General features: G+C 58.2%; 1 protein-coding gene across 1 annotated transcript; it reads left to right on the forward strand.

Moving 5' to 3' along the window:
* EPHB3 (EPH receptor B3) lies at positions 1–26972 on the forward strand. Its single transcript, XM_058031132.1, has 16 exons — positions 1–67; positions 13369–13433; positions 13806–14478; positions 21469–21624; positions 21759–22094; positions 22883–23007; positions 23163–23331; positions 23426–23531; positions 23941–23993; positions 24160–24282; positions 24381–24628; positions 24860–25075; positions 25165–25314; positions 25408–25601; positions 25756–25911; positions 26230–26972. Exons 2-16 carry the CDS (start codon positions 13377–13379, stop codon positions 26336–26338), a joined length of 2871 nt encoding a protein of 956 aa, XP_057887115.1. The 5' UTR covers positions 1–67; positions 13369–13376; the 3' UTR covers positions 26339–26972.
* Positions 26973–26999: the final 27 nt, after the last annotated feature.

Genomic DNA, 26999 nt, shown 5'->3' on the forward strand with positions numbered 1-26999 from the left:
CCGCCGCCGCCGCTGCTCCCCCTTCTGCTGCTCCTGCTGCTCCCCGGTGGCCGCCGCGCTCTGGAGGGTGAGTACCGGGCGGGCGTGCCCGTCCGCCGCACCGGGGCCCGAGCGACCGCGCACGGGTGCACGCATCCTCCGGGATGTCCCAGGCCCGTCGCGGCTCAGCGCGACTCGCCGTCGCGCCGCGGATGCCCGGTTGTACCCGCGGAGCGCTCGCCGCAGTCCCGCTCCCAGCGCTCAGCCGCCCTCAGTAGGTTTCAGAGTCAACGCCCCGTGGAACCGAGCCCGGCGCGGCAGAGCCGCGGCATCCGCGGCCGACGGCTGCTGGCAGGGAGCGGCGCCTCTTTGGATACTCGGTTCACGTTTCGAGGCTTTTTGCCACGACCGAGAGGGCTGGAAAATTAATATTTCTTTCAGTGGAAGCTCTTGGCGTGCCAGAACTGGTGGGGCCGCGGAAGGAGTGTCCGTGTGCCGTGTCCGGCTCCATCCCTTCCCCGGCAGGGCTCGCCGCGCCCCCTGCCTTAACCCCCGAGGCTCCAGCGTGGGACCTCCGGGACGAGTGACCACGCGTGCCGCATCTACCCCCGAGCGGGTCTGCGCTCCGCGGCTCGCCCACCCTCGAGCTCCGATGGAGTTGGGAATAGAACGGGGAGTAATTCTCTCCCCCTTGGAAAGTGAGCCCCGGTCCGCGGGGCAGCGCCGCTGCGCCCGCAGCTTTGAGCGAGGAAAGAGGCTTTTGGCCCCGCTGGGTACCGGGGGCTCCCGAGCGGGCAAGGCGGGTCGCACTGGAGAGAAGGAGGAGAGGGGGGCCCGGACGGGTTTTTGTCTTGGCACAAAGTGTGCGAGGCTCCAGCCGGAGTGCCGGGGCGGCGGCGTTCCGGTGTCCGGTAACCGAACCCTCTGCTGGAGCGGCGGGAGGGGGCTGGCGAGGGAGGGACGGAAGGGAAGGGAGATCCCCCATCGGAGCGGAGCTGTGGGTGCCGTGCCCGGGCAGGGGGCGGCGGGGCTGCTCGCAGGCGGCGTCGTGCTTCGGGCTCCCGCTGCCGTCGCCCCGCGTTGCGAGGTTCGGGCCGCGGCGCCGGGGGTGGCCGTGGGCAGGAGTCCTCCCCCGCTGCGGTGCCTGGGGGACGTCTTTCCTCTAGCTTTGGGCTTTGTAGAAAGTTTGGGGGCTGCTTGTTGTCCGCGTTCCTTTTCGTCCTCGCTCCGTGCGATTTTTCCTTTTTTTTTTGTTTTTTTCTTTAAAAGGAAAAAAAAAAATTTAAACCCCTCGTCCTTTGTAGGCTGTAGGAATCAGAGCTGTGGGCCTGCCGGCTCCGTGAGCTCCCGGCTCAGCGGGAACCCCGCGGCTGGAGGGGAAGGCAGAAGCCCCCGGCACTCAGCCCTCGCGGGATGGGGAGCACCCGCCCGGGCATCCCTGCCTTCTGGAGAGGTGCCGGGGGATGAAGTTGTGGGCAGGGAGCCCGGTGGGGCCCCACGCTCGCAGCTAGCCTCTCGCAACCTGCTTCCCATCAGCGGTTTAGGAATTTGGGAAGGATAGCTGGCGTGGGGGCTGGCAGCACCGGTGTGTATCACCTGGGGACAGTCCCTCCTGCCTCTCCCCCGCTGCCGTCTGGGGATGGAGCAGTGCAACGAGACGGATGGAGAGAAAATAAACAGGCCCTGCTGAGGAGTCACTGGGTTTTTTCAGCTTCCCAAATGTGTGGAGGGGTCAGGGGTTGAACGCACCGTCTGAGAGGTCAGGGCCCAGCTGGGTGCCAGCCCGGTGGGACCACTTCAGGGTTGGCTGGCAGCTGCCCAGCAGTTTTTGGGCTGGCCCTGATTCCTCGTGGGATTTTCTGTTTTTCTTTTTTTTTTCTTCTTCTTTTTTTTTTTTTTTAATTTTTTTTTTCCCTTTGCTCTTGTTCGAGCTGGAGGGAAAGTTGCAGCTGGCCTGGAGAGGCTTCTGCCTCTGCAGCTTAGGGAAGCCGCTGCTCGCATCAGGGTCAGCGAGCTCCCGCTCTTCTGCTACGTTTGGCATTTCTGTCCACGCTCACCGCTGCTTCCTGACGGGGACTGGGGCGTTCCAGAGGTTACTGTAAATCTCATGTGCACGTTTGTTTGGATATTTTAGTGCTGATCATAAATCTGGCGTGGCCATAAATCTGTACGCACGTCCTGCAGACAACAGCAGCGAGCAGTCCCCAGACCCGGCCACTTTACCGTCCCCTCCGAGGTGCAAAGGGCCGGGCTTGTGGCTGGTGCCGGGCTGGAAGGGCAGGGGGCTTTGGGGCTGGATGGCGCTCCCCATTCCCCAGGGGATGGCGGGGAGCTGGGTTTCTTTACAAGGCCCCACGGGGGTGGAGGAGAAAAGCCACGCTCGGCAGCAGCTCAGTGAGGGCTTTGTGCTGCCGAGGAGAAAATGGTTTCTCTCCAGATCCTGTAAGTGCGCTGGGTCTGTTTGAAGTCACAATGTGTTTTTCTTCTCCGGTTCAGCAGTCCCCGGGCCGGCTGCAGAAGGAATGCTCTATCCAGGGGCAACAGCGGATCCTTTCTCCAGCGCAGGGGTTTGAGCCGAGAAGTTTGTCCCAGCGGGGCTGTGGGAGCAGAGGCCCTGTGGGGAGCGGACGCGGTGGAACAGCATGGGGAATGTGCCGCGTTCCGGGCCCTTGCCGACCATCCAGGGCTAAAACCCCAGGCTTCAAAACACCCTGGCCCAAGGGAGCATGGACAGCCACAGACTGGATCTGCCTGTCGCCCTGGGGGTGCGGGTAGGCTGGGACAGGGACCTGCTCTCCCTAGGAGCCACTCTCCCAGACTGTTCCTGCTCTGAGCAGCCTCTCCAGATTCAGGACTCCGTTTAAACTTGGAGTTTCCCACGTGCTTCCCTGTGAACTCCCATGCAGAAGCACTGCAGTTTGTTGCACGTAGTCCTGAGCAGACTTGGGCTCTAGTGAAATAGCCAAACCCCACAAAGCAGCAAGATTTCTAGGGGGGAGTTTCTTCACCGGCTCTGCCCAGTGACACCCCCCAGACCCCACTGGGTGTCACACAGATTGACCACGCTCCTCTCTGCACCGGCAAACCCCTGCTTAATTGACCCCTTTGCTGGAGCTGCCTGGTATTTTCTTGGCAGAGAGATTTGCTTTCTGTTTAATTACTTTTCACAGAAATGACATGTTTCTTGGTGGGGCAATGGGTGAAGTTTGCCCTGCTGTTTTATGGGTGCTTGGGGTAGGGCTGTGAGGGAAAGCAGATCGTGGGGCTCTGCAACACTCGCTGGATTCATTAAATCTCCTGTTCCTCGGTAAAAGCTGCACTCGAGGAAGCCTTGCCGTCCGTGCTGCCGAGGAGGGGAGGAGAAGGGCTTTCCTTTGTGTCAGGCGGAGCATGCGGAGAGCTGGGGAGAGGGAAAACTTGGAGCACCGGGATCTGTTTGCAGCCCCACATTTCTCCCTCAGTGTACAGCGAGGCTGTGGCTGCCAGGCCATGCCTGCCCAGCCCTTGCAATTGGGAATAGCGGCCTCTGGTTTTTAAGGAATGAACCGAAACTCCTTGTTTTGTTATGATGACTTACTGCAAGAGATATTTGGGGAAACCAGTTTGTTGCATTTTCTTTCCGTGAGCCGTTTGCTGCTGCCGCTGGAGCAGAGGAGCTTGGCGTTTAATTAAAACAGCCCCAGCAATCTGAATCACAGACTTGCATGTTTTTAAAATTGTAGCTGTTCCTGTTGTGCTGAGTCAAACTGGTTTGTCGGGATTAAGCGTCTCCGCCTGGGAGCCGCGCTGGGGGAAGGGTGCTGGGGTGGCCCCGGGGTCGGAATCCCCATTCCCAGCTGGTGCAGACCACAGGGTGGGTGTCAGCCTCCCCTGGAGGAGAACCCTGGGAAAGGGGGGACTCTACCCAAGGGCTGTGGTGGAGCTGGTGGTTGCCGTTGCCGCAAGCTTCTCAGTGGTTGAAACCATAATGAGCTGCTGTTGTTTCTGGGTCCAGCATGTTCCCATGAAGCGTTTGGGGGATGGTGGTGCCCCTCCATGGGCAGGAATCTCCTTGCAGAGTCCCATGCCCCAAGGGATTGGCTGCCATCTTGGAGGCCAGGCAGCCTGTTGCAGTGACACTCCCACCCGACTGGGACCATCCCATTTGAAGTCATGTTTTGGTTTTTTTTATTGCATTTTTGTTGTTGTTGTTGCTCCAAGCCCAGCCCTGTGCTCTGGCTGGGCGGTGCTGGCTGTGGGGCATGGGCTGTTCCCTCGCAGAGCTGAGGCTCCAGTGGGAGCCATTTTGTAGGGAAGGCAGGTGGGCATCCTGCCTGTGACGGGACAGGCTTGGCACTGTTGGTGAAGCCTCATCCTCCTACACCTGGGGACCATGGTCACCCACCCTCAGCATCGCCACGGAGCAGTCATGGCGCTGAGCTTGGGAGAGGGGCAACATCCCCTTTCTGGAGGGCCACATGCCTTTCCCACACTGCCACCACTCCCAGAGGGGCTGCATCCCTCCCCTGGTGCCCACCTTCCCCTCGGTGCAGCTCAGCCCTCCGGCCTGTGCTGCCTGAGCCGGGAGGTAGCAAGCCCAGTGCTGTCTTCGCATGGCCGCCCCGCTGAAGAGGAGCGGGAGCCATCTTGAGAAGAGGCTGGAGCGCAGCGCAGGGCCGAGTATCCGGCCCATGGCCGCTCTCCACGCACGTGCCAGCGTGTGCTGGCTGAGGGTCCCCGGCTGGGACAGGGGGGAGGGTTTTGCTGGGGGGACTCTCTTTATTTTATTTTTGCCCATTGCTAAGCCCCGCTGCGCTGCGGGGCCTGGCGTTTCTCATGCATGTGGCAGGAGCTGTTGACAAACACCTGTTTCTGGGCCCCCTCCCCAGGAATGCCCCGGGGGCCCTGCGGGGGCTGCAGGGGTGGGCAGTGGGATGTCCCCTCCCAGGGGAGCCCTCCCCCAGGATTCTCCTGCCCAGCAGCTGCTGCAGGGGGATTTGAGCCTCCCTGTTCCTCTGTGAGGTGTGGCTGTTGCGCAAATCCATCCCTGTCCCAGGGAAGGGACACTGCTGTCCCCACGTCCCCTGAGCCCAGTGCTGCGTCTCTCAGGTGCTCAGTGCCTGCCCAGGAAGGGCTGGGGCGCAGGGGGACCCCGCAGGGAGGGGGGCACGCACACGCGGCATGCTATCCAAGGCCTTTTTTTATTAATGAGAAAAATGTGCAGGGCTTGAACGATCGCCAGGAACAGATTTATTCTAGTTCCCCAGAAATTAAACCGAAATGAAGGAGCGAGTCAGCCCGGCCCGGCACCCCCTCCTGACTCTGTGCTTGTTTTAACTTTGGAAGAATCTGACTTTGGGGGTGGGGGAGGTGGAGGAGGGAGGGGGGGCAGTATTTGGGTTTAAGCAGTTCCAGATGGGCTTGGTGCTCTCAGAGAGCTGAGGAAGTGAGCAGAGAGCAGCGCGGAGATTTGGGTAACTGCCCCAGGCAGTAGAGAGGAGGGAGATCTTGGCAGAAACTCCCACTCTGCGCTGCCGGGATGGGATGGAGCTTGGCAGCCAAGCTACCCGTCTGTGGGGCGAGCCTTTGGATGTGCACGGAGTAACCTTTTTTGGGGAAGGGGTGGTTGTTTTTTTTCTTTTAAATATCATTACTCTTTCTCTGGGCACTTTCCAAAAGTACAACCTGGAAAAAAAATAGAGCTGGAGGGAGAGAGGGGCCTTTTGGATCTCAGCCTGACGCAAGCAGTTGCCCTGCGGAGGCAGGTCTGCAGTACCGACCGCCTTTTCTTGGGTCCCCTGGGGACTTAGGGGCTCTCCATCCACCCGTACCAGCCCAGCTCAGCTTGGTGGCCCCATGGGGACCCCTGGCCCATGAAACCATGGCCACAGGGCAGTGGGGTCACAGAGAGAAGTGGCAGGAGTGTCCCCATCATAACATGTTCTGGAAACAAGGGTGGCTTTGCAGGCTGATTTGCTGCCCGTGTCCTAGTCAATGGCATTTGTGGCTTGAACAGGTCTGGCATCCTCTGATCAGATGAGTTATTTCTGTGGCAGCAGAGGACAGCAGCATGGCCATTCCTGCTGGGGATGGCGACCTATAAATCTGTCCTGCCTGCTGGCCCTAGAGCTCCTGCCTGCCTGGCACAGCTGGTCATATTGTCCGTATGGCAGAGAGCTGCAGAGGGCAGCCCCTTCCCCTGGGCCAGGCAGGGACATTCCTGTCCCAAGTGGGCAGTCTGGCAGCAAGCAAGGCTGAGAGGCTGTCTGTGGGATCTGTCCATTCCCCTTTGCACACAGCCTGGCACAGCAAAAGCATCTTTTCCCCCTAGGCAGGCTGAAGCAGCAAGTACCAAGGCACATCCACATCCACCACGTGGGCAGGGATGGCAGCTCTTCCTTGGCCAGGCTGACCCTGGCGTAGCACGCTGGGCTCTGACATCCGAAATCCCCGTGGTATTAATAGAACAGTAATTGCAGTGCAGGGCTGGGCTCGGGCAGCTGGCTCCCGTTTTCTCCCAGTGTTGGTACAGCCTTTCTGCAGGACCAGGGCCTGGCAGCGGGACCTGGCAGGCTTTGGGCAGCGGGCTGCACGTGTCCTTGGCGTGCAGCTGGAGGGCAGAAGCTGCTGTCCTGCAGAAGTCCGAGGCTCCAAGTGCTGTGGTTTAGAAGGGGGTGCACACAGTGTGATGCTGGCGGGTGCTGGAGCCCGGCCTGGCATGGCTCTGCTCATAAAACGGCAGAAATCCGTTCTTCCTGCCTTGATCCAGTGCGTGACCAGGCGGAAGGGAGCACCCATTCCTCCCTGCATCCCAGCCGCTGCCACTTGATCTGCCTTTTGCAGAGCTGGCACCTGTCCTCTCTCACATGCTTCAGTCTGTCTCGCAGCCATCAGGAAACAGCTCCTGGTGAGGAGCACGTGGCCGGAAAACCCTCTCCAGCCAGTTAGCGGATGGTGGGCTGGCGACAGGGCAGGGCTGGATGGAGGGAGCATTCCTATCCCCCTCCACCCCATGTGCCAGGCAGCTCCCACTCATCTGGAATCTGGATCTGGCCAATGCAGAAGGTGCAGGACATTGGAATTGGATGGGGAGGACTGTGAGAGAGATGCAGTAGGCCAGTGGCTCAGAGCCATGGGACCGTCTCCTGGCTTGAGGTTAATACCCCAGTGTAGGTGTGGGATTGGGAAATGAAGGATGCATCCTTGGAGCATCGTTGGAATTGGAGTTACGGGCCCTGCTGTGAGCTTACCATGGTTCTGGCAGGGCTGGAACTGGCAGTGGTGAGTGATGCCAGGACTGGCAGTGCTGCCCACCTCTGGCTGGGCTCTCTGGGCAGGGGCTGCCTGGCTTGGTGTGTGCATGTGCCCTGTGTGCGCAGAGGGGCCTTAATCTCAGTTTGGGCCTCTGGGCCCTGCCATAATGCAGAAATAATGAGTCTATTATTAAGTGCCCACAGTACTTCTTCACTCCGATGGCTCGCCTCCAGCAGCAGGCAGAACCTGCCCCGCTTGAAGTGGATGTGTCATCATTTGCCTCAGCAAATCCAATCCCCTTTGATGATGGGCCAAACGCCCTTGGCATGAAGGGCCACAGCTGTGATACAGGCCCCTTTTTTTCTTTCTTCCCCTCCTCTCTTCCCTTTGTTCCCAGCTCATTGACAAGTTGCTGGCTTGCCTTGGACCTGGGACAAGTGGACGTTGGTGGGCATGTGGGTCAGAGCCCCCGTGCCCCCCTGGCGAGGGCTGGGGTGGGGGGCCAGCTCCCACGGCAGCCTCGCGTCTCCCCCCTCGGCGCTGGGGAGCAGCAGGCGCCCTGCTTGTCATAAGGACAGGTTCCCAGCGTGGGCGGTGATAGGGAGTGCTCCAGCCCTTCCCTTGGGCTGAACCGCACTGCCTGGCCTGCCCGGCCTGACAGTCGGGGAGGGCCAGGGTGGGACCAGCACAGCCCCCTGGCCTTGCGCTGGGCACTAGGGGGTGTGCAGGGGGTCCCTGGCAGAGATGGGATTCCTGGGGGAGAATGAAGGCATGTGAGTTGTACAGCATGCTGGCAGTGCTGCCATTCCCATCCCTGCAGAGAGAACTAGCAAATAGTTCCTGCCAGAACCTTCCCCAGGCTCACAAACCCCATGCCTGGCACCTCCACCGCGGGTACCCCCTGACCACCGAGGGTGCCTGCTGGTTCCCTGCCTGATACCTCCCACGCTGGCTGCAGCCTTCCTCCCTGCTCTCCTGGCTCTTGGCTGCATCAGCAAGAGCCTCTCCTCCCTGCAGTGCAGCTCCGGCACAAGGGGCTGCCAAGTGCCGAAACCTCCCAGCACGCCACCTCCTGTGCTCCAGAGCTCTGTCTGTGCTGTGCTCCATCCACGTGGGCTGAGCGGCATGGGAGAGCTTCCCAAATGCAGGCAGCATGAGGAGTCCCCTGGCCTTGGAGCAGGGACATCCCCTGCCTGGGAGCAGGATGGCTACAGGGTTTAGCTGGGGTCAGCGGGGGAAGAACCCTCCAGGAGGAGGAGGGATCTGGGTGAGCCACATGCTTCAAGAAAACGTGTTGCGGGGTCTCCCGGACCTGATGCGCTCACAGGGCGCTCCTGTGGCTCAGCTTTTGTGTACGGAACGCTTGTCAGCGGGAAAAGTGCAACCTCAGGTTCTCTCCCACAGGCAGCTCTTTGTTCCCAGATAAAGGACCTTACACCAAAGGCCCTTTGTGCCGCTGCTCAGAACAGTGCTGGGATTAATTGTACCGATAGGTGCTTGAATGGGGAGCACGCAAGGCCACTCACTCCTGGTGTAATTATCTTCAAAACTGAGAAAGAAATTAAAATATGCAGAGATGCCCCTTATGGTCGCTTTTTGAATAGCAGGCAGTCTCTAAGATTAAAAGTGCATCTCTAAACAAGCTAGCTTTCCTTCCAGAGGAGAAAAGCATGGCAGTGAGGGGGAAAAAAGGCACCTGGCACCACTGTTAGCAGCCACCATGGTGGAAGCCAAGCCATATCCTGGGGCAAATGGTCCAGCCATTGATGGCATCTGCAGGAGCTCAGTGTGGGGCAAGGGGCCACATAAGGCTGGTCCAGGCCACTTGCCCCTTGCTGAGCTCCTGCAGACATGGTGCCATGGTGTGCATAGCTCACAGAGAGCACGGGCACGTTGCAGAACAGGTTCTTCTGTTTGCAGCAAGGCTGTGTGGGTGTCTTTACTAACTCTTCTCCCTTGCCTTCTTCCAGGATGCTCTGGACTTGCATGAGCTGCCTTCTCCTCATTGGGCCAAAGAGCTGGCATCTTATATTGCCAGTGTACCCTGATAAAAGCCATCAGTCCACGTATTCTAAGGGGAAAGCGTTCAAAGTGGAGCTTATTGGTGGAGAGGATTGAGTCTTCCCCAGTGGCTTCATCTTGAAAGAATTTTGATATTTCCCCCCCTTTTCTGGCTCAGCCATCGCTGCCGCGCGCGTCTGCCGCTCAACAGCGCGAGACGGGCTCTCTGGGCCTCTTAAGGGGGGAGTTCAAACGTTTTCGCTGGCCTCAGACCATGCATGCCGCATTCCTGAGCCTCAGCACCGCGAGAGAGAGGTCCCCGGCTCCAGATGGGTCCTTGCCAGGGCTTCAAACACCTAGTGAACTGCTGGGCCTCTGCGGAGGTGATGGGAGGGCTGCTGGTAGGGGACTGCTTGTCTTTGCAGCTCAGGGTGTGCTTGGGAGGAGACGTGCAGGGCAGGGAGGAGGCAGCCAGAACGATGCTCACAGCCCTGTCCAAGGAGTAAGAATCTTTCCCTGTCCTGGGATCCCACTCTGCCTTGGGACTTCTGCTTCTGTGTGGAGTCAAGCCTGGCTGGCTGCACTTGCTGACCATAGTTGGGCTCCTTCTCCTTGCCTTGATTTTGCCCAGCTGAAGGTAAGGAGAGGACAACTCCTAGCGCTGCAGACAGTGATAAAGCAGGCCTTAGGGTGACTTCCCAGGCCGGCAAAATTGGGAGCTAATTTCCCGTTGACTAATGGGACCAGGCTCTTGCTGTGCTGTGCGGGATTGAAGTGGCTTTGACTCACTGTTCAGCCAGCCCTGACGCCGTTCACGTCCCTCCACAGCACCTGCAAACCTGAACCACACTGGGAAATCACCAGCGACACCTCTCAACCCCCCTCTGGCACCATGGGCCAGAGGAAGAGAGCAGCTGCTTGATCCTGAACCACTGAAGCCCAGTGCTTGGGCTCCCCAGCCCAAACATGCCCTCTCACACGTCCTTTTGAGGGGGACCAGTGCTTGGTGTGCCCCAGTGTTTTTGGAAGAGAGGACCAAATTCAGGGCCAGGTCATGGTGAGAGCTCTGCGGCACCTTTAAGGGCTCGGAGCAGTTTCTGCAGCTCAGCTTGGCGTGTGCCACCAGCCCCTGGACCATGCAGCACAGCAGCCCGTAGGGCCTTCCACCCATGACCTTCACAATGGCAGGCTGCAGGGGTCTGGGAGGCTCCACTGACCCCACCTGGGTCACTCCTGTGGCTGCAGGAAACCCCCTCTGCCCTCTCTGCTCAGCCTGTTTCCTTTAGCTGAGTTGCTCAGTGAATATTTTTTTATCATTATTATTTCCCCTCCCCGCTCTCTCTGTGTGGTTTACGTGGCTCTCACGCCAACAGCCGGCTTGGCTCTGTCAGTTTTTCTCTCCTCTGCTGGTCAGATGGCAGATGCTGCCAAATTAGGATGCAGGCAGCGAGCCTCCTGTCCAAGCTGAGGTTCTGCCCACGGCCAACACTCAAGGGGAAGGACGCTGCTGGAGGGGACAGCTGCCATGGCAAGGGCTTCCTACATGGGGCCTGCTGCTGTGCAGGAGGGTTCCCGCATCCCCTGGACAGGTTTGGGAATCAAACACCCACTATGGTCTGGTCAGTCCATGCTATGCTGTGGCTTGCCACAGCATCCTTGTGTCACTCTATTTGCGGGCACACCCTGCCACCCAGATCCCCATCTCCCCAGCCTGACTCACCGCCACAGCCGCTCATCCATCAGCAGCCCCAGCCCTGAGAACGCAGGGCATCCCTTCCCCGCTCCTCCTGCAGGAACACCCCCAGCTGGCCCTGCGCTGGCTGGACCTGCAGAGTCTCTGCCCCGGGAGTTGGCAGCCCCGCACTGTGAGCGCTGAGCACACGCTTGGCTCTGCTCGCCGCCAGCGCGGCGTGTCTGGGCCCTCAGCACCGCTGTGCCCTTATTAGGGCAGCCAGCACGGGGCCTGTCCCTCGCAGAGGTGTGGGCAGCCCCCTCCTGGAACCTGCTCCCCCATCATCTGGCACTGCCTGCCCACCATGCAGGGGTCTGGGAAGCACAGCAGTGTCTCCTGTGGTCTTGTGGCTGCGCAAAGCCACACTTGGGATCCTGCTGGGGTTCAGTAACTGATGGTGTGGGAAATGGGAAGGGAGAGAGATGATGGCTTGCTGTGTCCCCTGGGCAGGTAGTGCCTTGGGACTGAGCAGAAGTTGCCTTATTGGGTGCACAGAGCCATTCTGCCCATCCTGTGTCCCACCCTTCCTGCATAACCTGCTTGACAGAGGGCTTCTTCCTTCTCTCCCTGTTTTTGCCAGATGCCCCTAGTTTGTGTTCTTGAGAAACAGCAAATAACCCCTGCCCAGCAACCATCTCTGCATTGGAGTCTGATATAGATGCTGCCCTTCTGCACCTCTACCAGTGGGGAGTGGCACCATGAAAGGTTTTCCTCCCTCTGTCCCCAGTGCCATGCCCACTGCTAGTGCCACCAGGCCACAATGGGACTGTGTTTGTGTTTGCTCTGGGCAAACAGCCTGGGCGAGAAGCAAGCTCGCTGGCCCAGCTGGGAACCTGGCAAGCCACAGGGGAGGTCAGAGAGCCCACGTGTCCCCAGACGTGCTTGTTTATCTGTGCCGTGGTGGCACCCACAGCCTGTGCTGCCAGCCTGCCTGTGGGTGCTGGCCTGAGAGCTGCTGGCGGGTCTCGCCAGGGTGGGACACGGGAAGAACGTGTTTACCTCCAGTCGGGCTTCATCCGAAACCCTGCGATGCGTGAATGCTTCCTTCCTCCTCCACACTTCCTCCCTGCCTAGGTCAGCCTGAGGTTTTCCTGGGGTGGAAGGAAAGAAGCTGAAACAGCCTGTGGGGCTGAGCCATGGTGCTGGCACAGCTGAGCTGCCCTGGCATGTCCATGTGCCCCAACCAGTGAGAGTGAGCGGTTCCCAGCCCACTGCTGGGTCTAGGAGAGCCATGGCTCCCTGCCCTTCCTCCTGAGCCCGGGTGGGCTGAGAAGTGGATGGATGGATGGATGGATGGATGGATGGATGGATGGATGGATGGATGGATGGATGGGCAGTGCCTGGGGAGCTGCACAGGGTTTCACATGGTGCCATACTTGTGGCTGGGGAGGGGGATGCCCTCATCAGGGAGGTGTTTTGGCCCTGGTCCTGGGTCCTGCTTGGTGCAGGCAGCAGAGCCCCCCTGAGCACACCAGGGTGTCCAGGCATTTGCATCCCCCTTCCACCAAACCCTCCCTAGGCAAAAGAAGGTTCAGAGGACCCCCGGGGTGCTGGTGTGCCTGCTCCCCTCCAGACAGCCTAAGGGCCATTCCTGGAGTAGAGCTCGCAGGCCAGCAGCTCACAGAGGGGCCGTTGGCCCCTGAGCATGGCAGTGTGCTCTCATGGTTGTGTTTCACTGCTGCTTTTTGCGCGTGGTGCTCGCGCGGAGCCACGCGGCTCTGCCTGGGATTAGCGACAGCTGCCTGCAATTGCAGCTCTTCCCAGACAAGCGTCTCGCTCCCCCAAGGCTGGGGCTGGGGCTGTTCGGGGAATGCTGCCGGGGTGGTTTGTCTTGTAGTCTGCTCCAGGAATGTTGGCCAGACGGTCAAATTCTTCTCCCCTCTTGTAAAATGAGTGATGTGGGGCGTCTCTGGGAGAGCAGCCTGCCAGTCCCTCCTCCTCTGGATAAACCTGCCTGGCCCGCACCGCCCTGTCATGGGAACGGGCCCTTTCAACCCCAGCCACATTAAATACGCGCCCTGCCAAAGCAGAGGGGGAGGGTGCGGACAGGGGCGCCCGCTCTTCCTCCTTTGGCACCCCTGCACTGCCTGGGGGACACGTTTGGCTGTGCTAGTGGCTGGGGATGGCAGCTTGTCCCCATCTCCCCCTTGCCACCTGGCCAGCTCCTCGTCCTGCCGCTTGCCTCCTCCAGCACAGCTCTCCAGGGACGCCTCGCTCTTCCTGTTCTCTTGACAGGAGAAGAGAAATCTGGAGTCTGTCTGCGCCGCTCCCCCCTCCTCCCACCACGTCTCACCCCCCAAGTTGCTGTTTTCCACAGAAATGTCAGGCTCAGCTCTCCTCTCCCCCACTCCTCCTGTTTTTTTTCCCCTCTAATCTTGGCCTTCATCTCCAATTATTTCTTTTTCTCCTTCCTTTCTCTCCAGAGACCCTGATGGACACAAAGTGGGTGACCTCTGAGTTGGCATGGACAACTCATCCGGAGACAGGGGTAAGTTTAGAACCAGCCCTGGTCCTGACCTCCAAAGGGCAGAGCTGGCGCCCTGGCCCCATGGGAATCATAGTTGCTCACCACTGCCTTTGTGAAGCTGGCTGCATCTTTCTCCTTTCCTCCTGTGCATATCCTCGCCTTGTGAAACCATCTCCTCTTGACTCCGTGCCAGTGGAGTGGGAGTGTCATGGTCCCTGGCCTGGGTTGCTCTTAGTCAACATGATGACCAGGAGGGTTGTGACAGGTGAAGGTGTAGCTGCTGCTCTTCCCTGTTGACTGTTGCCTGTTCCCCCCCACCCTGTGCCATTCACGATGTGTCCGTAGCACTGCTGTCCCTGGCTGGGGATCTAACCCTTTCCCTCTCAATCACAGTGGGAAGAAGTCAGTGGTTATGACGAGGCCATGAACCCTATCCGCACGTACCAGGTGTGCAACGTACGGGAGGCCAACCAGAACAACTGGCTTCGTACCAAATTCATCCAGCGCCAGGACGTCCAGCGCGTCTACGTGGAGCTGAAGTTCACTGTGCGGGACTGCAACAGCATCCCCAACATCCCTGGCTCCTGCAAAGAGACCTTCAACCTCTTCTATTACGAGTCAGATACGGATTCTGCCTCTGCAAACAGCCCTTTCTGGATGGAGAACCCCTATATCAAAGTGGATACAATTGCCCCAGACGAGAGCTTCTCCAAGCTGGAGTCTGGCCGCGTGAACACCAAGGTGCGCAGCTTTGGCCCTCTCTCCAAGAATGGTTTTTACCTTGCCTTCCAAGACCTGGGAGCCTGCATGTCCCTCATCTCCGTCCGGGCTTTCTACAAGAAATGCTCCAACACCATTGCTGGCTTTGCTATCTTCCCGGAGACTCTAACGGGGGCCGAGCCCACTTCCCTGGTCATCGCCCCGGGCACCTGCATCCCCAATGCAGTGGAGGTGTCCGTGCCCCTCAAGCTGTACTGCAACGGTGACGGCGAGTGGATGGTACCCGTGGGAGCGTGTACGTGTGCTGCTGGATATGAGCCCACCATGAAGGATACCCAGTGCCAAGGTATGTGCATGGCAGAGTGATCGTGGCTTTTGTCCCCATGGGTGCGTTGATGTGAAGCAGGTGATTTTGCGTTGAGCTCAGTCTGGTTTTGGAGGCTTTTCCCTGATGAGTGAGCAGGGTGGTATCTCAGAGGACTGGTCTGCAGTTTGACTCCAAAGCCTTAAAACCTTTCTGGTCCAGACTCATGCAGTGTCTGCTGGGACACACCGGTGAGCAACCAGCAGTGCTACCCTCTGTGGGATGCATCTCCTTGCACAGAGCTGCAGCTCAAAGCATGGTCCTCAGCAGAGATCCAGCACATTTAAGCCCTTGAGCATTACCAAAACCTCTCTCTCATCGCTGCTGCTGTATCCAGCATCTTCCCTTTCTCCCTCCTGCAGTGCTCGTGGCTGGGCCGAGTGATTGTTCTTGGCAAGTGTGATTTCACGCTGCTTGTGCGGAGGCTTGTTCAGAAGCCCTGGTGGTGAGCAGGGCTCCCCTGTGGGAGAAGCCATGCTGATGCATGCTCCCCCTGCCAGTGCTGAAAGCTTGCAGCAGGGATGGTAGGGACCAGCACGGAGGCAGCGGATCTGAAGCTCCTTGTTCTTGCTGGAAGGGAAGGAAACATATCCTGCACATGGAGATGTTGGGGATGGAGAGCCGCCCTAGCAGCAAGATAGCTCTGTGTGAGTCCTGCAGCTGCCATGCTCTCCCACGATAGCTTTGGTGTTGCTGTTTAACCCCAGTTGGGGTGTGTTGGTAAGGAAAAATCTGTCTGGATGAATGTTGCATTCCCTTAGGGTGATTTTTTTCTTGTGAGCTGTCTCTGGCAGGGAGGACCCTGCCCTGGGGTGGCTGGGGTTTAGGGCAGAGAGGTTGCCGTTCCCCTTGGCTGCAGGCATTGCACAGGGAGCAGGATGCTGGCGGGGCCCCCAGCCCTGGATGCCTTGTGCTGGCCCATGACGGGATGCTTGGCGCCAGCCCTTTGCTCTTGGCAGGGGCCGTGTGATTTGGGATGGCCTGTGACGTGGGGCTCGGGCCAGGCTGGCCTCCCCGCTGGCTTTGGGAGCAGGGTAGCTGACAGCTGTGCTGCTGTGGCTGGGCAGGGAGAGGTCAGTCTCCACAGGGCCTCAGCTCTGCTGGGGATCCAGAGCCTCCAGCACCATCAGCGCCAGCACTGCTCTGACTTCAGTGCCACAGCCCCTGCATGACTCTTGTGAGCACCAATCTGGCTCCTCCTGAGCTGATGGACACCAGTGCCAGCCATCCATCCACACTTCAAACTGCACTGAGGTCCATGCTCATGGGTAGCTGCTTTCCTTCTTGCTTGGACTGGGAGATCTTAGACCATGCACGATGTTGGCTCTTTCCCAGCAGAGAGTGGGGTTTGGGCACAAGGTGACAGTTTCCAGCCAGTACCAGGGATGAGCTGAGAGGGGGCATCCCAAGGCAGGACAGAGCTCCTCAGATGAGGCTCAGGAGCCTGGGCAAGGTCCCATCTCCACATCCCCAAGCTGGACAGACCCCCATGTGGCAGCTTCCCAGCGCCTTTGATTTCCCACCAAGGCCCAGCTCCTGCTGCAGCAGGCAGGGAAGCCACGCTGGGCCCCGGGCACGTCTCCATCCAGCAGCCTGCCTCCTCGCTGGGCAGCAGCGGCGGCGTCCTCACGTTTCTCTGGGAAAGTTGCACTGCGCCTCTAGGATCAGATTTTCCGCCATATGATCGTGTGTTTTAAGTGGAAACAGCTGAAGAAGGGCCGGGAGAAGCCGGAGCTGCAGCTCCTTTTCTCCTCTTGGCTGGATGTTCCCTTACCCCATTTCCACAGTCCAGCACCCCCAAGGAGTCTCGGAGCCAGTGTTGTGGGCAGAGGTGTGGTGCAGCCCCCCAAAGCTGGGGTTTCATCACTCCTGCCCCAGGGAGCCCGCAGGGGCTTCACCGTGCAGGCGAGCAGCGCTCCAGAGTGCCAGATGGCATTTTAATAAATAACAATACCCAGTTACTGCTTAGATGGGATAAGCCCTGTTGTAAATCTCCCCCTTTTCCCAGACTTTCAGTGGCCTTTGAAGACCTCCTCCTCCTCCTCCTCTTTATCTCCATCCAAGCCAAGATTAGAGCTCACATTCAGACCTGTTACAATGCAGCTTGTATCCCAGTCCCTCGGGAGCAGAGGGCTCATCCTGCCCGGCTGAAGACAGTTTCTTTGGCGTGCTTTGTAAGGCGATCCGCCAGGCTGGTACCTGGTGCTCTACTCCTGAGTTGCCACAGCATTTGATTTGGCATCTCATTCTCAGCCTCATTATCTTTATTTAATTAGCACACGGCCCTTCTGGGGGTTGTGCCGCTTCCCACACACTCCCTGCCACGCAGAGCTGCAGAGGCAGCTCTTGGAGGACAAGAGGAGCTGCTGGCCGGGGAGGGGAGCAAAGGCTCCCGCGTGCCTTTGGGCTGGGGGACACGGCACTCACACCCCACACCCTGCAGCCCCTGGGGTTTAGCTTTTCCCCAGCCCCATCCCTTCTCCTTTTCGTTAGGAGGCACCCAAACAGTTCAGGGAATTTGCTGTCAAGGGGCTCCCCAAAAATGCTCCTCCTCCACATCTGATGGATTTGTTGGAATTTGCACCTTTGTGTTGCTGGCTTCACACAAAGGCAGAAAGGCTGCTGTGCCAGGGTGAGCAATGAGCCCCCTCCTTGCATGTCCCCTCTGCTTGGGAGGAGGACCACAGAGCCTGCACCCCACCTGGGAGGGGAGCTGAATGTGTGTGGTGCAGTCCATGGATACCCAAACTGTAGGAGCACTGGGGGTGACAGTGTCCAGCATGACGCCACACCTTCCTGAGACCCATTTCTCAGCCTTCTTGATGTTTCTTTTCTCGTGGCACCAGGCACTGAACATTTGGACACAATCAGTAGGTAAGCGCAGGTCAAGCTGGGGCCAAAATCAGAATTTTTGCAAAAATAAATTTCCCTTGCAATCAGTGACTAATGAAAACATCACCCTGAATTAAATAAAAAAAAAAAAAATTGCCAAGCAAGCATTGCACTTGCCAACTGTTTGCAGCTTTGCATTGCAACATGGGCTTGCTGCATGAAACCCAGGAAGTGAAACTGCCTGGGATTAATTGCCCGGGATTCCAGATCAAAGGCAGCAGCAGGGAAGGCAGGGAGAGCTGCCGGTTTACAGCCAGGCAGCTCCACAATGGGTTACTTGTAACACAGTCGAGGAAATCTGCCCCTGCCGTCCTGCCTGTGACCCACTGTGGCTCAAGAGGCAGCTTTGCTTATTGAATTTTTTTTTCTTTTCTTAAAAAAAAAAAAAGAAAAAAATTGTTTTGTTGCCTGTTCCTTGGATGCCACTTCAAACCCCCAAAGGCTCTCTCCCTTCAGATTTACTCCATTCACTTTTGGACTGCTCTAGTGTGAAATATTTTCACCCAAAGGGTGATTATTTTACTTTATTTTAAATAACTGCCTTTTAAGAGAGACTTAAAAACAGAGTTACCGCCTCGGCTGTAGCCAGGCTGTTGCTTCCACAGCTCTGCTCCATCTGTAGCCACTTACGACAGCGAGAAGGGAGCGAGCTGTGCAGGTTCATAAAGCACAGATCGTCCCGAACAAACCTGACTGCTGCCTCTAAAGAAATTACAGGGTTGATGGGCAAAGGGATATGATCAGTTTAATTTATCTAGGCTCAGGTGAGGCGTCCTGCTTCAATCCTACAGGGAGAGAAATAGCTGGAAGGATGCTGGAATATTGTAGAGTGAATGGGAAGCGGTTGAAACATGAAACATGGTAGTTTGGGGCTGATTTTTTCCAGCGTGTCGTGGCAATCCCTGCCTTTCCAAGGGGAGGGGACTCCAGAGTTTTGGGGATGCACAGTGGTTCATTGCTGCTTGCCTGCATCCCATGCAATAATGGAGGCTGCCTACGGGATGAGTCACTGCTCTCTGCTGCTGGCAGAAGGGTTTTATTTCGGTGTTTTTTTCAGCTCCCTTCCTTGAACTTTATTCACCACGGTGGAGAGAGTATTTGGGAGTAGTACCCCCCTCTTCCCCCAGCTCTGTGCTGCAGCTTTTTGAGACAGGATCAGGCCCTGGAGGAGGGTGGCTGATGAAAATCCTGGAGGGGCTGCCAGAGCCGGATGGCCGCGTTTGCCATGCCGGGAGTGCGATGCCCCATAGGGGTGCAGGGGCAGCTTTACAGCAGGGCTCTGTTACTGTCCTCCTCCCTCCCATGCCCCACACAAATCCCCTCTGTGGCTGATCCCCGCTGTCAGGCCAGGCTGCCTCTCCCTGCCATCAAACCAGCGGCTCCTCTCCGCTTCGGTTCCCTGACCTGTTATCCTGTGGCTGTCACTGACTGTCATGTTCTCCCCAGAAGTGACCGCAGCACAGCACCAGGAGATGTGATCTGTGTGCAGAGGTTCAGAGTTGTTATTTTATTTGAGGACACTTCAGCAGGAAAAGTGCTTATGCAAAGCTCTCGGCAGGGAGAAGGGAGCCTGGCTTCCCAGCTCCGGCTGGATGGAGTCACGTTCCCACTCCAGAGCTCCCAGGCTCGTTCCGCAGCGTGCCGGCCAAGACAGTGGTTGTTGTACAGGCAGTTTCTTGCAGAGAAGAGATGACACAGCGGCTTATCCACCAGGGACCTGGGATCAGCTTTCAGCTCGGTTACTGCCTTCAAATGTGGCGGCTGAGAGCTGTCACACTGCCACCGAGGTCTTTATGCTCTGATTTATTAAGCAGAGTTGGAAATCTACACACTGGAGTGCATCTGGGCCTCAGTGCCTCTGCTGCTCTTCCCCTTCTTAACAGGGCTGGTTCATGGCTCGTCCCCCTCCTGCCAGGATGGCATAAGGATGCAAAGAAGAGGCCTTCACCCCTTGTGCCTGCACTGGGCACTGCTCAGGGGTGGCAGGGAGCTGCTGAAGGGCAGCTCTGCCTGTCCCTTCCTCCTGTGTCTGGGAGGCCACTGTCACCTTCGTGCCCGTAACCCACTGGGCACCGGCTGGCACTTCATGTGCTGGAGACCAAATGTTCTCCTGCATCCTTTGCAAGCCCCTGGCTGTCCTTGGCTGCCTTGCCATGCTTGGGCTGTCAGCTTCACACAATCTCTGGTTGCTCCGGCTTCACTGTCCCCCCAACAAGCCTGTTCAGGGGGTTTTGTCCCTGATGGATCTGGGCTCCTCTCCATAACCAAAGCATGTTTGGCAGCTTTCTGAGCCCAGAGCATTCCTGTCCAAGAGGTTTCAGTCATCTCTCATTCCTCAACAATCTGGTTCCTTATGTGTGAATCTGCATCCACCCAGTTTGAGCCGCCCGGGACTCCAGCCGGGTGCGTCTGCCTATGCCAAGGCTTCTCTGCGACCTCTGGGCCTCTGCTGTCCACATAAAGACACATTTTCTAGCGGCCTGGCTGTCCCAGGCTGGGGACACAGAAGCCCTGGACCTGCTGGCTTCCCATTGCTTGCCAAGGAGCAGATCTGTGCACTGCTTTGCCTTCCAGCCTGCACAGTCGGGACGGGCAAAGCTTTCATTTCCAAAGGGAAGGCCCAGAGGCTGGGTGAACTCAGGTCAAGGAGTGGAGTTAGTAGAGCCATGTAGTCAGTCCTGTTTTGACCAAAGAAGAGTCTCACTGCTGGGAGGCTCACACCCTGGGAGCAGGAAGCAGCTCCTGACACCCATCCAGGCAGAGGGCTGGGAGAGCAGGCAGCTGTCTCTGCAAGGGCTGCTCTCCCTTGGGCTTGCTGCTGCTTGGTGCCTGCACAAACCCAGGACAGTACCTGGAGCTGTGTGCGGGTCCCTGTGGGGCCGGCCTGGCAGCGTGTGACTCACAGCACTCCACGCCCCATGTGGGGCCACAACCAGCCGGAAAACTTCCACAGAGGGTGTTGGGAGATGCCTCATAGCAGGAAACTTCCACTTGCCACAGCCTGGTGAAGCACCAGGAAACCTCCTGCTGTTTTCAGGATGATGTGTGGCTGGCGTGGCAGGGTTACCTGCCCTGGGAGCTTCCCTAACGTGGTGGAGCGAGGAGGACGTGCCCTCCTTCGGGGCCATCGGTGCTGATGCTGCCCCAGCTGTGGCAAACAGGGTGATGCTGAACAGAGCCGGCGCCAGTGGCTCTCTCACCTCATCCGGCTGCAAACACAGAGCACAGAATCTGCTTCCTTGGGCAGCAGTGTGATAAATCAGGCTATTTCGAGGTGTGGGTCAGGTTCCCGAGGCCGCTCTGCTCCTCGGCTCAAGTGCTGTTAAACCTTTCACGTGCCCCTCATTACAAACAAACACCTTGTGGTGCCAATGGGGCCGTATCCCAGGACTCGTGGCTCCTTGAAGGACCCTGATCGGAAGCGGAGGAGGGAGGTGGCAGTGATGCTGAAGCAGCTCTTCAGCCAAGGACCTGCAGGAATGTTTTCATCTCACTCAGCGCTCCACTTGAGCCGACCTCGTGAGGTGCCGCCGCCCCGGGACTGAGAAGTGGCTCAAGAGCCTGAGGCGGAAGGTTTGGGGCTGAGTGGCTGATTTTGGGTGGTGGAGGCCTCTTGTAGGGGCTGCTGCAGGCAGTGCTGTAGAGGAATTCTTTCCTTCCCAGCCGTGTTTCCCCAGCAGGGAGAAGGGAGTATGGTAAGACCCTTAGGAAGGGCAGTGAAGAATCATAACTGAGGAATGGAGCTCTGGATGGAATTGCTCTGTCCCCCATACTGCTGGTGGTGACCAACTCCTCCCACCTCCAATCACCTCAGACCTGCTGCTGGAGCCCAGCATTTCCCGGCAGAGCTGTGCCTGAGCCATCTGGTGCTTCCAGCAGCCCACTTTTCTCACCCTTCCCTGCCATGATTCCCTGGGCATGGCTGATGGCAGTGGAAAGGCTTGTAGGAGGCCTGAGGTCTTCAATCCCCTGATCAAAGATTTGGCAGGGCAGTGAGGAGGAGTCTGCCCAGCTATGGTGGGAGCAGTGAATGTTTTCTGGGTTCACTTTATAACTCAGGTCTGGTTTTCTTTCCTCCAGCGTGCGGCCCAGGAACCTTCAAATCTAAGCAGGGGGAAGGTCCCTGCTCTCCCTGCCCTCCCAACAGCCGGACCACCTCTGGAGCAGCAATGGTCTGCACTTGTCGAAACGGCTTTTTCCGGGCAGACACGGACCCAGCAGACAGCGCCTGCACCAGTGAGTCCTGCTCTGGGCAGGGAGGGGAGCAAGGGCGGCTGTGGAGGTGATGGGGGTCTGTGTCTGGCATGGGGTATGTGCTGTGCCCATGCCAGGGCAGAGCTGGACGTGAAGACACCCACATTTCCCTGCAGGTGTCCCCTCAGCCCCCCGCAATGTCATCTCCAACGTGAACGAGACGTCGCTGGTGCTGGAGTGGAGCGAGCCGCAGGACACGGGCGGGAGGGATGACCTGCTCTACAACGTCATCTGCAAGAAATGCAGCGTGGAGCGGCGCCTGTGCACCCGCTGCGACGACAACGTGGAGTTCGTGCCGCGCCAGCTCGGCCTCACCGAGCGACGCATCTACATCAGCAACCTGATGGCCCACACCCAGTACACCTTCGAGATCCAGGCCGTGAACGGCATCTCCAACAAGAGTCCCTACCCTCCCCATTTTGCCTCTGTCAACATCACCACCAACCAGGCAGGTCAGTGGAGCCACCAGGGAGCAGGGGCTGCATCTTCTCCACAGAGCAGAGTGGAGCAGAGATTTCTTTCTGACAGCCTGGGAGGCTGCAATCCTTTGTGGTGCCGCCTAACTGGCTCTCTGGGCCTGCATCTAATCCCCTGGGTAAACTCTCTTCTCTGTTTAAAGCATGTCCCTAGAGGAGATGAGATCAAAATGCATGCAAGTGGAGAAGACTAGGGATGGCAGATGCTCCAGAGAGCTCTGGATCTTCTAGACCTACCCCAGAGATGCTGTGCCTGCTGTGAGGGGAGGAGGAAGGAAATGAGATTTCTCTCCTGTGTGCCTGGGAAGGCTCAGCACCAGCCCAAGCCTTTGCAGGCAGCCAAGTGCTCTGCCATTCCCTTCTTCCTGCCGCTCTGGCCCCGCTCCAGCGTGCTGGTAATCTCCAGCCACTGCGCACTGATCTGATTTCACGGGTCTTGCTGCTGGGGTGGAGCACAGAGCTCCTGGCAAATGGAGGAGGGGAGGGAGCCCCAGTTTGGGTTGGCAGGGCCCTTCCCTAGACCAGTCTGCAGCTAGGCATGGGGTGAAGCATGACTTCAGTGCTATTTCTGGGGCTCCCCTTGGTGTTGAGATCACACCTCCTTATGGAGACTTGGGGGAGGCCATGAGTCTCAGAGCTTTTCCATGCCTTTCCACCAAGATTATCCAAGCAGGTCACAGGCAGAGCATTCCCTACACTGTGTGGGATGGTGGAGGTGGAAACCTGGTGCAGGTGGCTCATTCCTTCCCTGCCCTCCTTCCTAGCCCCATCTGCCGTACCGACAATGCACCTGCACAGCAGCACTGGGAACAGCATGACGCTGTCATGGACTCCCCCAGAGAGACCCAACGGCATCATTCTGGACTATGAGATCAAGTACTCGGAGAAGGTAAAGCAGGAACAGCCTTTTCCCTCCTCCAGCCCTTCTAGTTGGCCATCAGCACCATGGCATAGGGGGTTCCTCTAAACCTGGCTCCTGGGGGACGTGGGAGCCAACAAATGGAGGGTGGCTTCACAAAGGTGACACCCACGTCTCCCCTACAGCAAGGCCAGAGTGATGGCATCGCCAACACAGTCACCAGCCAGAAGAACTCGGTGCGGCTGGACGGGCTGAAGGCCAACGCTCGGTACATGGTGCAGGTGCGGGCGCGCACCGTGGCGGGGTACGGCCGCTACAGCCTCCCCACCGAGTTCCAGACCACTGCCGAGGGCGGTAGGTACCAGCACTGGGCTGCCTCCATTGCCCAGCCCTCCCGTGCCTGCTCCTTTCCCAGCCTGACCTCGATTCCTGCCTGTCCCTCCACCAGGTTCCACCAGCAAGACTTTCCAGGAGCTGCCTCTGATCGTGGGTTCGGCCACTGCTGGGCTGGTGTTCGTCATCGTGGTGGTGGTGATTGCCATCGTCTGCTTCAGGTACTGGCTTTTCAGGGAGGAGGGCTTCAAATCTGGGTTTGGGGGTTGCTCATGTGTGCCACAGAGCTTTCCCCTTCACCTGTGGGCAGAGCTCTGGCAGCTCCAGTCACAGAGTGAAGGACTGCACCAGCCACACATAGGTCCCAGAGCAGGGGTCCTGTGGGAGGATTGTGCCTCTGCTTCCCCAGCAGGAGCTGGGCTCTGCCCAGGCTCCTGCCATGCACTCAGCACAACTAGGCCATCTCCCATCGCACCTCGGGTGGAGGGATGGCTCTGTGCACAGGTTGCCAGAGGGAAGGCTCTCTGGCAGAGGCTGTCTGTGCTGGGATTTGGAAGTTGGCAGTGAATGTCTTTGCCCCATCAGGAAAGGGATGGTTACTGAACACCTCCTCTCGTCTCCTTTGGGCAGGAAGCAGCGCAACAACACCGACCCTGAGTACACAGAGAAGCTGCAGCAATATGGTGAGTGTGAGAGCCCAGCAAATGGACTCTGGCTGCCCTCTCCCAATTCCTGTCCCATGCAAAGGGACAGCCTTTTCTAACAAGGGGTGGGCTGACAGCCAGCCAAGGGGCTTGACATCTGTCACCCTTGCTGTGTCCCTCCTGGTGATGGCTTCTGTCCTTGCAGTTACCCCTGGTATGAAGGTGTACATTGACCCTTTCACTTATGAGGACCCAAACGAAGCTGTCCGGGAATTCGCCAAAGAGATTGACATCTCCTGTGTGAAAATTGAGGAGGTCATTGGAGCAGGCAAGTCCTGGGGCTGGGCACAGCAGGTGCTGACACTGCTGCCTCTCACCCTGTCCTGTGGCTCACTGTACTGCTCCCCTCTCTCCTTCCCACTACAGGGGAGTTTGGTGAGGTGTGCCGTGGGCGCCTGAAGCTGCCTGGCCGCCGCGAGATCTTTGTGGCCATCAAGACCCTGAAGGTGGGCTACACGGAGCGGCAGCGGCGGGACTTCCTGAGCGAGGCCAGCATCATGGGCCAGTTCGACCACCCCAACATCATCCACCTGGAGGGCGTGGTGACCAAGAGCCGCCCCGTCATGATCATCACGGAATTCATGGAGAACTGTGCGCTTGACTCCTTCCTCCGGGTGAGCATCCATCCCCTCCTGCCCTGGGCTGGGGGGTGCAGTGCATGGGGGGGCAGCAGCTCTGAGCCCTTCTCCATCTCTCTGCATTGTCATGCTGGTGTCCCAGGGTTAAGCTGTGAGTGGGAGAAGGGGGTGGCTCTAGAGAGGAGGAAGGTGATGGTGGTAGCGCACTGGGATCCTTCCTCAATCTGTTCAGGGTGTTGCAAACCCCTCTGATCTCTCCTCCGGCAGCTGAATGATGGGCAGTTCACAGTCATCCAGCTGGTGGGAATGATGCGAGGCATCGCCGCTGGCATGAAGTACCTTTCAGAGATGAACTATGTGCATCGGGATCTGGCTGCCCGCAACATCCTGGTCAACAGCAACTTGGTCTGCAAAGTGTCTGACTTCGGGCTCTCCCGCTTCCTGGAGGATGACCCAGCTGACCCCACCTACACCAGCTCCCTGGTACGGGACACTCACAAGGGATCTGGGATCTGGGGGTGGGGGGAGACACCTCAGGGATGCACTAATCATGGAGCTGTGTATCCGTGCAGGGAGGCAAGATCCCGATCAGATGGACAGCTCCTGAGGCCATCGCCTACCGCAAATTCACTTCAGCCAGCGACGTGTGGAGCTACGGCATTGTCATGTGGGAAGTGATGTCCTACGGGGAGCGACCTTACTGGGACATGTCCAACCAGGATGTGAGTGCTCTCTGGGGAGGTGGGAACCGGGAGCTGTAGGCTGCCTGTGCGAGCCAGGTGGCTCACAACCTGCCTCTGCCTATCTTTCTGCAGGTGATCAATGCTGTGGAGCAGGACTACCGCCTGCCACCCCCCATGGACTGCCCCACTGCACTGCACCAGCTGATGCTGGACTGCTGGGTGCGGGACCGCAACCTGAGGCCCAAATTTGCACAGATTGTCAACACGCTGGACAAGCTCATCCGCAATGCTGCCAGCCTGAAGGTCATCGCCAGTGTCCAGTCTGGGTCAGTGACATCCTTGTTTCCAGCCAGCACTTACCCCAACTCCAGGGAACACTGGAGTGATTGGGAGGGAGGGGATAAGAATGGGGATCCCTTGCTTCCAGTTTCACCTCTCTGTGCCCTGCTCCTTGTGACCTGTGGCTCTCTTGCCCTTTAGCATCTCGCAGCCGCTCTTGGACCGCACTGTCCCAGATTACACCACCTTCACCACCGTGGGAGACTGGCTGGATGCCATCAAAATGGGACGGTACAAGGAGAACTTCGTCAATGCTGGGTTTGCCTCCTTCGACCTGGTGGCACAGATGACTGCAGAGTAAGTCCCTGCTTGGAGGGGAGGAGGGAGCAAACTGGGACTGGGGCTGCTGCACTCTCTCCCTTGCCTATTTGACAGTCTGACAGCCACCTCCTCCCACCTGGGTGCATGTGGGCTGAATTAAGGACTGGGATTCAGCGTCCAATCCCAAGGGAGTTCAGGTTCAGGATTCAGCATCCAGTCCTCTCTGGTGTTAGAGGGAGCACTGGAGCTTGGCAGAGGGCTGTAATGATGGATAGAGCCATTGCCCTAGTGGGGCAGGGCCACATGTTGATGTTGCTGGTGGCTGGGGGCTGAGTCGTCACCTTTTCCTTGCAGGGACCTGCTGAGGATAGGGGTGACGCTAGCAGGGCACCAGAAGAAGATCCTGAGCAGCATTCAGGATATGAGGCTGCAGATGAACCAGACGCTCCCAGTGCAGGTTTGACCACAGGGGACTCTGCATTGGAACGGACCAAGGGAACCTGCCATAAAGGTTCAGTTTGCGGTGCAGCCCAGCTTCCTGTTTTCCCCTCCACACGGCGCTCCTCTGCCTCGGACGGTCGCCTGGGACGGGATGGGACGGGACGCCCTTCCCTGGATCGAAGGCACTCATGCTGAGGGAGCCCAGCTTTTCGTCCCTTGTCCTGGAATGGCGAGGCAGCGACACATCTTCATATTGAAGATGGATTATGGGACAGAGATGGCACATCCCACTTCCCACCCTGTCTTGGTGCTCATCGGTTTGAAGAGTTGTTCTGCTTCTTGGATTTCTTTTCACCCTGTTTTCCCCCAAATCCTCACTTCCCTCACCTCCCCGAGGCCACAGACTGTTGACCCGTCCGCCGAGTCCGTCAGACATGTCCGAAGCTTTCCCTAACTCGGTTCCCCACGTGGAAGCAACCGGGGGAGGCCGAGCCAGCAACAGGGCTGGGGCCACCAGCCCCAGACAATCACTCCTCTTCTCCAGCCCTGGCAAGCCCTCCGCCCAAGGGTCTGCACTGGAACGTGTCCGAAGGGAAGGCTTTGCTCCCTTTCTTGGCTTTGCACGCCAGAACCCGAACCCGATTTACTATGCAGGGAGTTAGGCAAAAAAAAAAAAAAAAAAA

Source organism: Melospiza georgiana, chromosome 10 (assembly GCF_028018845.1).
Source record: "Melospiza georgiana isolate bMelGeo1 chromosome 10, bMelGeo1.pri, whole genome shotgun sequence".
Taxonomy (NCBI): Eukaryota; Metazoa; Chordata; class Aves; order Passeriformes; family Passerellidae; genus Melospiza; species Melospiza georgiana.

Excerpts from the sequence above, each read along its gene's own strand:
- EPHB3 (XM_058031132.1), top strand. The coding sequence starts at position 13,377 with ATGGACACAAAGTGGGTGACCTCTGAGTTGGCATGGACAACTCATCCG. Across the intron at positions 25,076-25,164 it reads CCACCTACACCAGCTCCCTG|GGAGGCAAGATCCCGATCAG; the intron begins GTACGGGACACT and ends GTATCCGTGCAG. Across the intron at positions 25,912-26,229 it reads GTGGCACAGATGACTGCAGA|GGACCTGCTGAGGATAGGGG; the intron begins GTAAGTCCCTGC and ends TTTTCCTTGCAG.